Raw genomic sequence first — 10,966 nt, forward strand, 5'->3', positions numbered from 1 at the left:
CATTATAAAGAAAGGAAAAAAAAATCGACGCTAAATATCTACTATTCCATTTACTCAATACACATACATAAAATGATTAGGCGACATATCTGTTGTGTATGATGAATCAAAGATAATTAAACTAAGATAATTGAATGAAGGTTTGGAGTAGAAGAATTTGAAATTATAATAAGAAAAACAATTATGTTAGTTTCAGTTGTAATAATTAAATGTGCAGTATAGAATGATGTAATAAAGGAAAGTTATCAAAACTAAACTTGACCCAATGTTTTTCTTTCTTTTTATCTCTTAACTATTTCTCATCAGAGTTGACTTTTTGAACGACCAGACTTTATCTTTGTTGTTATATCTCGTCTAGATTTTCTAATTCAACAAATTAGAAAAAGAAAACTAAACACTTTAAAACGGATTGAATAATCTAGTGTTAATTAAAATTAATAGTGTTATGATTTATCTTGTGCCAAAAAATCCATATTTATCAAACACCATTATGAATTTGAAAGAGAAAGAAAAAGAGGAGCTGAGAGCGAGAATGTGTAGTGCTATTTTAAACAAAACATATGTTAATAAGATGAATTGCCCGAAAGATCAGTCAATATCAGCGGACTTTGTTACACAACATTACCTTACTGATCAGATGGATTGTAAATTCAATACTTACTAAATATAACGCTCCAAATACATACAGTAGTTACATAACACAGCCTAAGATCACTTAAAAAATCAATACGTATCGATGAGTATTCCTTTTTTCTAAATGAAATCAAAGGTGTAGTCGACGAGAGATGGCTGGAACTCACAGTAATAATTATGTTGATTATTATTACTCTTTATATAAGAAAAAGTAATGTTACTATAACTGTTCATTACTTTTCAACATGACGATGTGTCAGGTAGCTGAAAAGAACACAGAAAGTCTCACAATTATTCAACGAAAATAATTATCTGAATATTTTGTAGCTGAATATTTGTATATTCATGCACGATTCGAAAATATATGTATGTCATTTGTGTGAAACAATAGTGAACAATGAATTGGTAAAACACAAAACAAAAAAAAAAGGTAGCAATGGAGAGAAAGATTAATCACGAGAAGGAAGTTGATATCACTCAATTAACAATAACAAATGATATATAATATATATAATTGACTCCATGTTAATTGTATCAAATTCAATGCACATTTCAATAGCAATTTAAGGAATTATAATAATACTTGTCAAAGAAAATATTGAGGTAAATGGTGAAATGAAAAATACGACAAGAACACAAATGAAAGAATGGTAGGGTGCGTGTAATGAGTTCTTTTTATTTTGTTGTTTTGTATCACAAAAACCAAACATTTTCTGTTGTTAGACAGTGAGTATTAAAATAGCAACAATAATTAGACATAAGTATATATATATATATATATATATATATATATATATATATATTCAAATCTATAACTAGCATTGATGGATAAGAGGAGGGACAGGCTAGCCAATATTTGTAAATATTATTTAATTAATTTGCCAGTTTGTTGTAATTTTTGAATATCCATCTCACGATACAAACTAAAACATCAACAAGCAACAGAAATGTATGTAGAAAGTTTCCTAGCGTAATTTGCTAAGAACATGATTCAAGAAGGACTGACTGTGTGTATATTTCTGCTTTTATAGTCTAGTCATATATATGTATCGTCGATTGGTATTTAATAAAAAAAGAATTTTGATGAAAATTAGTGAAGAATAAATTCAAGTATTTACTGTAATATTTATGTATATCCGACAGCTGTTTTAACAGGACATATCTTGACATGTACAATAATAGTACATTAGGGCAATGGCGGTGAATTGTGACATTGATATTCACATATGGTTTATTTGTGTTTGCATGTGGGTATGTCCTTTCCTTGTTTTTATTATTTTTTTCAAACAGACCGCCAATTTTTCAATACATGACGGAATGAATGAGTGATCCATTGATTTTCTAAGAGAGCAAATCGTTCAGCATTTAAGAATAATGGTTTCCCACGTCTGTAAAATAAAATGATATAACAAAAACACATATATATGTATCATATCTATACACAGGTTTCTATATTTATAGACCAAGTTAGAAACAGGTCACATATTAGAAAAAAATTAGACAGCAGAATTGTATTTTGATACGAATCGAAATCCATTTAAATTTACTATTTGAGTAAATGAATATATCTAATACGTTTTTAAAAATATATACCATAAACAAAATTGAATAAAAAAATTTACGAGTAGTAAACACATACTACTACTAACAATAACAGAATTGAATATACTTCTACTATATTATATCGACGTAAAAAGCCAATGAGTTTTCTAAATTGATAATACAGATTGTAGTTGATAGTAATAAATGTTTGTGGTCTATCTCAATTAGTTTGTAGCAGCTCGTAATTAGATAACGACAATGAAAAAGTAGGGGATTAACTTTATTTTTTTCAAAAAAGGTTACAAGGGAATAACGTGGTATAACATGGATTGACTTTATTTAGACAGACATTGAAAACTAAGAAGTAATGAACAGTCGTTTAGTCCTAATATGAACCCCCCGCCCTACAGCGATGAAGTCCAGGACCTTCGGATCTTGCAACTAACGCATTATCATCAAACCAATGAATTAAATTTCTAAATTTAATGAATTTTTTCAGTTTGTTACTCTATATGATATTAGTAGTTAAATGACAGTATTTTAGCTCGTAAAAGCGTGGTTATCTGTAACCCAAAGCCGAATACAGTAACCTGTAGTTATTTATCCAATAACATTAACTCTTGTTCATGAATGTATTTGTAAAATGGCATCAATGAGATGTTCAGTTTCTTTTTCTCCTCACAACGATTTAGAGCGCACAAATCTTTTGTTTAAAGAAAGGTAAGTAAGCCAAACAAGTTGACAGCTTTTGCAAACGTTCGCTTCATTGTTGGCATATGATGTCAATAAATTATAGTTAATATACTGATTCTACACAATTGATCAATAGTTAACAGCTACTGTTTATTCTTTCACCACAATTGTCTTAAGCTAACTTTTCGGATACGAGTATATCCAAAATTTTGATGGAAAATATATCGGCTTTCAAACGATAAAATGACATAGCAACTTGAATAACTCAGTGTTAATGTCTTATGTCACTAGGCTGGGCCTGTGCAGGGCCATAGAAAATTTCATGTATGACCTGCTGACAAGTGCCAATAAGTACGAAAAATAGGTTGAGGGTTTCACGCCGACCTCTTCTTAGAACTTCGCATATAGCTAGAGAACATAACCTGATTTCTATTACTATAATGAATGTCAGGAGCACCATTGTAATTTATGAATGTCAAAATGATTTCCTAAATTAAATGAAACTTTTGCTACGGAAAATACACTATACTAAGATAATCCATTTCATGTGAAACTTATCGATAGCGAAGAAAAAGACAAGGACAAGATTTGTGGGATGACATAAAGTTGTCATATTTCATGTATTCTGAACAGCTCCAAATGACCGCTATTACCTCGTAATCAAAATTTCAACACACACAGCATGACATGAACTGATGACACAAAATATAAGGTTTTATTTGTCTACAAGAATAACTCCAGATAATATTTCAAGTAGTGCATTAACTCTGTGATATTGCTGTTGCGTAACCAGACTCGTTATAAAATATACACTACCGATAATCACAGCATACAGTGATGCAGTAATTGACTCTTCGTTAAGGTAATCAACTTTTAACCAAGATGTCACAAGTTTGAACTTTGATCTATCTACTGAGTTTTATGCATACGAGGTACATTGCGAAAATTTCTAGCTGATGAAATCTATCATCTTCATAGTTTACCATATGCACTGAGTAACATATCGGAGAACGATTCCACACTACAGTTATGATATTGATTACTGAACTCAAATAAACTGGGAAATTTATTTCTTGTGACATGTGAAGCAAATTGGAAACTTACTTTAATTCTAAATCTTCTTCTCCATATTCATCTAAATACACTGAGCCCCAATCACAAATATTTGATCCAAGTGATACGTAAACAATGGAAGTGTTCACTTCAAGGACTACGCCAGAAAAACCACCACACATATAGGTATGCTTTAGGAAGAAGAGCAAAAACTTTCAATTTTATTGAACTTTGAATTGTTACGTAATAAGTTACATATTTCATTGACTTAATTATATAATAAGAGGTAATTGATATTTAAAGTGTCAGTGTATTCAAATATGACAAATGTGATAGATACCTAATCTTATCAGTGTAGTTTGACTAATACTAACACTCATGGTACTTTTAATTTACATTGAAACCGTTTTGAAATGATCCTTATTATTATTATTATTATTATTATTATTATTATTATTATTATTATGACAACCAAGAAGATAATTGATACAGAAACACTGAAATGATGGAGTTGACTGAATCGGTGATTTTCTTGAGTGAGATCGTTGGTATGCACCAATACGGCTGAAATAATAAAATATTTTACAATACAGAACCATTGGGTAAAACATCTTCTGAAGATAATTACGTTTACTTATTAGGCCAAGGGATAGTATTGTATGTTTTAAAGTGAAAGGTATTCGTTTTTAGTTTCAGTGTAAATATCATCTGTGGGATGCAGGTGCATACAACTGACGACCCTGTCAAAAAGGGAAAAACGCTACTATTTAAATTTACGAAAAGCTTTATGCATAACGTCAACCAATATATGCATTGTCATCCATTTTAAAAGCTCGTTAAAATAATATGACTACTATTATATACTTATAAATAACATGTATGAAGTATTATATTAGTAGTATATTGCTTCATCTTGTTTTTTTCAACGACATAACAACAACCTAGAAAATGAGAAAGTTTATTACCAATATACGATGAATTGGTTGAACTGTAACAACAATGACAACGCTATAAACAGGTTGAGACCAACCAAACAAACTTTTAAATATATTACGTTTAACAAAGTGCCTTACACTCACACAAATACATCCATTACAAGAAAATCCTGTTGATGGATATTGTGTAAGTTCGAAATAATATCCTCTTCTTTTTGTATTTTAGAAAAATGTAATTAACCGTCAATGGATCATAATTGTAAATTTAACATTTTAAAAATTGAATACATATTTATTTACAGTTTTCTATGCTGACTTAATAAGATATAAAGTATAAGAGTTATTAATATTCGATGCAAAATTCATTCGTCATTATTGCAATTGACTATTCAATTACATTACTCTATAAATATGTACTTTTGTTGTTTAAAAAAAATGGTAACAATCCTAACACATCCACTGAACTACAAATACAACAGTTAGCGAGACGATATACATTTTGAAATTTTATTGAAATCACGAACCGATCTAAAATAGAAAACTATTGAAAACACGGAAGTACTGAACAGATATTCTGTCCAAGTGTTGGACTCCTAAGACCTATGTATCTGCAACCTCACTACTACTGATTGAAGCCAAAACCTTCAACCTGGTGTGCGAATCCATAATGTCCAGATAAATGAGCTGAAAATGGTTAGATTTGCATAGGACATTTTTACCCCCTTAAATAAGATGCTAAATAAATAGATAAGAGAGATAAAATCTCCCTCCACCATCTCTCAATGCTGTCTGTCTATACACCGAAAAATAGACGAAAGAGACAATAATCGCTTGCCACCACACTATTTTACTAGACCGAACAAAAAACATTGAACGCTATATTCATTACGAAGTAATATTACCTGAAGTAGTAGTGAATAGAAATACGTATACTAATTTGATATTTTTTTCCATAAAAGATATCAAACGGCATAAAACCAATACAAAAAATTTGGGTCGTGCAGCTAAAATTACACGAGTGTTATAATGTTGTAGTCGGCATCACAAAACTACCTAACCCTTTCAGCGTTAGTTAATTTCTGAAGCTGCAAAATTACTAGATCTTATGTTTTCGGTTAAAGCTAAATATTTTAAAGTAGACATGAGTGACTATATATTATAAATAAGAGCCTGTCATGAGAAATTTGAAGATTCATCACCACACCAGTAATTAACAGAATTTCAGATTACTTATTGAAATCATAAACTGATCAATGTTAGACCACCATTATAGACCTGACAGCACTAAAAGACCGTTTCATCTCAGTATTGGACTCCTCAGGAGTGCTCATCCACAAACCTGCGGGCAGGAATCGACCCCAAGATCGGTTCATAGTTCCAGTGAAACTCAAAAGTCTCCACAACCTTATAAGTTTACCCAACATTACTATTCATATGAATGGTAATTTAAATTGTTAATCAGTGATGCTGGTAACATATTACAAATGATATTTCGTTCGGGTATTTCAGTCAACTGTGTTGCTGTAAATTCTTATGGTAAGATTAAAGAAATACCGCAGTGGACTTCCCCATTTTTTTGAATAAGATACATTTATTTTCAAAATACCAAACTGATGTGCGTCAGCGGGGATAAACGTGATTATAGACAAATAGGTACTAAGCTTCTTTTCTTTTAATTGATTTATACTCTGGACTCACTGAAATTGACTGCTTGTAGCTGTGTAAAATGAAGTAATATCTAAAGTTACACTGGTTCTTTATTTTTAGTCGAGAATCATTTATTTGATATAACATCATCTAGTCTCTGTATAGTGTAACGTTCGAATATCCATTCTGGTAGTATTATGTAATCAGTCATCAAGTTCATTCTTATTTTCATAATTATCATATTTGCGTAGCATATCACTCCGTTGGCCGAATACCATTAGTAACAGTTTACTATGGAAGAGAACAAACCAGCTTCCAGATGAAAAGGAAATTAAGAAAAGACGATGAAAATGGATAGCACATACACTGCGGAAATCATCAAATTGCATCACGAAGCAAGCGTTAACTTAAAATCCTGTAGGGATATCAAAAGAATGAATAGCAACTGGAAGGGATTGTCCAGGACAGAGCTGGTTAGAAAATCCTGTTAAGCGGCCTATGATCCTCCACAAGTATTAACGGAAATAAATAATATACCGCAAAGAGAAAAATATTTTAATTCATCCGTTATATCATAAAACAAATATATAGAAAAAAAAAGAAAGAATTTACAAGTACTTACTTCAACAACAACTGTAGCTAAATTACTGCATAAACTGCATAATAAACGTCCACAAATAAGACATAGAATATTGTCTTGAAATCTATGTTGATTTGATGAACAATTGACTAAATGTAAAGCATTGAATAATACATCAAATGATGATGGTGTGCGTATAAGACGTGGTGAACACAATTGACGACCAATTTCAACTAATGACTAATATAAGTAAACAGTTAAATAGAATGATGAAAACAATATATATGCATTCGTAAATTATTTGTAATGCAAAATTTGCTTCTGAAATATTTTAAAGTCTAATAATGTTACGCATTTCTATCCCTTTAGATTTCTAACTCATTTTTGTACTGGTTGTTTGAAACTTCTCATTGATGTTTAGGACTGCAATTGGTCAATCTCTTATTGGCACATGTGCATCCTGTGCGAATTGTGTCGATAATGCCTTAAGTTACAAGCATTCTAAGCAGAGATGATGGTAGCTGACAGTAGAATGCGGGATGCATGTTTCGTCCTATTTAGAACTCGTCAGATGGATGTACCTGCCGCCCACAGTTGATGTTTAGTAACATTCGCTTCAGATGGCATAGCGTTATCTACTTAGCTACTGAGTGGAGATAGCCACTTGTGTGTGTAATGGAGTGAAGTTTCAATTCATTTTTGTATTGCTTATTTGAGTCTTCCCATTGATGTTTAAGACTGTAGTTAAAGCGAACGGTACAGGATTCAAGTCTGATAGTGAACATCAACTCGGGGATGCAGGTACATCCAGCTGACGAGTTTCAAATAGGACGAAAAGCGCGTCCTGGATTCCACTGATAGCCACCATACATATCTACATATAACCCTTTAGCCTTCTGTTTATTTTATAAGGGTATGTAACTTAATGTAATTATGGGAAATTCATGGCATGTGAAGATTCAAAAAAAATATTATCTTGTTCAATGGTGACTTGATTCCTTCGAAATTCAATTTAATATTTGAATGATGAATATTGTAGAATGATAAGCGAAGTAACAGACATCTAAATGTTATTTATAACGGAATAGTTAACAATAAAAACAATGTAATTACTAGGCCCTCTGTGGTAATGACGATATAGCACTCCACACTAAGTTTTAAACTTCGAAGTACTTATTAGTTATAGATTACTGTGGTTTTGCATGAATCTATAAATTACGATTACCATATATTCACTTTCGAGTCATATCGTTAATATGACTATCTGTAACATTACTCAGCTGCTGAGATTAACAAATGGTTTGAAATAGAGTATTTTACCTGTAAAACCTTCACTACACAGAGATGTGCAGTGTGTATAAAAAAATTTGACAGAAATACATTTATTTAATGGCTATTTTACTGACTTGTTCATATCTATCTATACAAACAAGGACACTGTATTACTTACAGAAGGAGAAATTTAATTATTAGATTACTATAGGGCAACAACATGAAGTACTGTTTAGTTGACTAGAGCATTCAATTTCCAACAATTCAATCATCAGTTCGAACCTTTCTTTATCTACTCCAATTTAGATGTCTAAGTAACACTATCACCCTTTAAACAGTCGAATATGCAAGCATGTGTAAACGGTAAATGAGCCACTTAGTAATTTTGATCACTAGATAGATATATTCATAGAAAATCAATGGACAAGTATATCATCTATGGCTAAAACTCAATTGATACATACCCGAAGATATTCAGCTATATGCAAGATAAAATACGGTGTTCCTCGACTAACAGATGAGACATTCTCAACTTCAGTTAATATATTTCTATGATCAATATTTGATAATTGATTGACATCATTATTATTATCATTAATGTGTGAAGACACATCACAGACAGGAGATGATGACGATAACAGTAATGTTGGTGATGAAGCAGTTAAGTGAACGGAGGATACTTTTTTAATCTGACCAATCCATCGACCAATGAGACATTCTATAGCGTTATTATTATTAGGCGAGCATAATCCACATAAACGACCAGCTAATTCACCAACCTGGGCTACATTTATAACTGTACTATCTCCACAATCCAATGATAATATACGACAAAGATCACTGAATTCAATTAATTGTTGCTATTATGTAAAATAAATAAGAGAAAACAATCATAAATGTAAATTGATTTAATGAATATTTATCTGTTTCACGTTGATTACGAACAAGATACACAGAGGATCTTCTGATAACTTATCACTAGCTCTTCGAGTACGAGAACTTAAAACTGTAGTAGAAACAAATTTGACCTATAGGGTTAAATTAGGTCGAGAACAAGGCCAGTTCCATTATAATGGTTAAAAAAAATTATAGTCGTGGTGTATCGCAAATGAGTCGAAATGCTGAAACATCAACTACATCAAATAATGAATATTGTGAAACTTGAACGTCCCAAGTGCGATTTTGTTTTAGGTAGTGATCCTAAGCTTTAGGAAACCCTTAAACCTAAATTTTATACAACCTCATATTGAATGTCAAGACATACTTGAAATATGGAAATAACTAATGCTTCAAGTGGGATTCCAGCCAACGTCATACAGTTTTATAGGCTGAGAGCTTTATAACAAGTTATCTGAGTGTTAGAGGAATATATATTGGATTAAAGCACGTTCCGTGAACGATTGTGTCCAGGCACGCTGGTCGGCTAGTTCTTAACCAAACAAAGCTAGTGGATACTTGGAGAAGACTCTAGAATCTTCTCATGTAAAAACTATGAATATACTAACGTTCTTCGTATTTTAATTCCTACTTCCATCTACCTTTGTTATTTGAAATATAATCTCGTTCCTGCTCAACCGTGTTCTGATTTGAGGACTTGTCGAGTGAAGTAGCGTTCAAGAATACTAAGCAATAGCAGCTGGTGTAATAAAAGAAATTATAACATCGGGCAACGATTGAGCTCCTTCAGGATTGAAATATTTAAAATTAGTGAACCCTGTATGAGTAGTATATATAGACCATTACTAGGACAAAATAACTGTTCAGTATCCCTTAGTTTTATTCTCCAACTACTGATATAAATTCGCGAATATAACCACTTTCAAAATAACAAATAGGAAAATGAATGAAACTCAAGAAAAAACTACAGTGTTAGTGAACCCATGGTAAAATCTTTATAAAGAATACAAAATATACACTGTTATTACTATGATAATTTATTCTGCACTTCTTTGAATTCTTGTCCAATTCAAATGTAAGCAACTACTGAATTCGTATATCATAAAGATAATCGTTTTATGGTTTATGTCACAATTAATAATATTTAAAAAACCGATGAACAGATGGGTGGAATACTTCGAGTATTTCTTTCTACTCTGAAACTATGAATCCACTGGACATCGAAGAAGCACCTACAATTCTTTCCATAGATGTCACTCCAACAACGATCGAAGAAATTAGCATGGCCATCAGGTAAATCAAGAACGGGAAAGCAACAGGACCTAATTATATACCAGCTGAGGTCAGATATGGAAGTAACTGCAAGTATGCTTCGCGTTCTATTCGGGAAGATTTGGGAGGAAGAACAAGTGCCAACGGACTGGAATGGACACCTCATCAAGATATTAAAGAAAGGAGACCTGAGCAAATGTGAAAAATACAGAGACATCACACTACTATCAATACCAGGAAAGGTTTTCAACAGTGATGCTGAACCGGATGAAAAACTCAGTAGACAACCAACTTCGAGATTAACAGGCTGGATTCCGCAAGGATCCGTCGTGCACAGACCGAATTGCGACACTACGGATCATCGTGTAACAATCAAGGGAGTGGAACTCGTTACTATGCATCAACTTCATCGACTATGAGAAGGCATTTGACAAAGTAGAAA

The 10,966-nt window shown here is 31.9% G+C and overlaps 1 protein-coding gene across 1 annotated transcript in view; it reads right to left on the reverse strand.

Annotated features, from left to right (window-relative positions):
* Positions 1–1,504: 1,504 nt before the first annotated feature.
* The window catches only part of Smp_138440 (putative ubiquitin ligase E3), a gene marked incomplete at its 5' end in the record, with an annotated part of 35,257 nt that continues 25,795 nt past the window's right edge, over positions 1,505–10,966 (reverse strand). The window contains 4 exons of the mRNA XM_018799556.1: positions 1,505–2,021; positions 3,973–4,112; positions 7,126–7,323; positions 8,820–9,215. Of these exons, the coding sequence (XP_018651333.1) occupies positions 1,916–2,021; positions 3,973–4,112; positions 7,126–7,323; positions 8,820–9,215 (840 nt within the window). The 3' untranslated portion in view covers positions 1,505–1,915. The remainder of the gene's footprint in view (positions 2,022–3,972; positions 4,113–7,125; positions 7,324–8,819; positions 9,216–10,966) is intronic.

This window comes from Schistosoma mansoni, chromosome 3 (assembly GCF_000237925.1).
Source record: "Schistosoma mansoni strain Puerto Rico chromosome 3, complete genome".
NCBI lineage: Eukaryota > Metazoa > Platyhelminthes > Trematoda > Strigeidida > Schistosomatidae > Schistosoma > Schistosoma mansoni.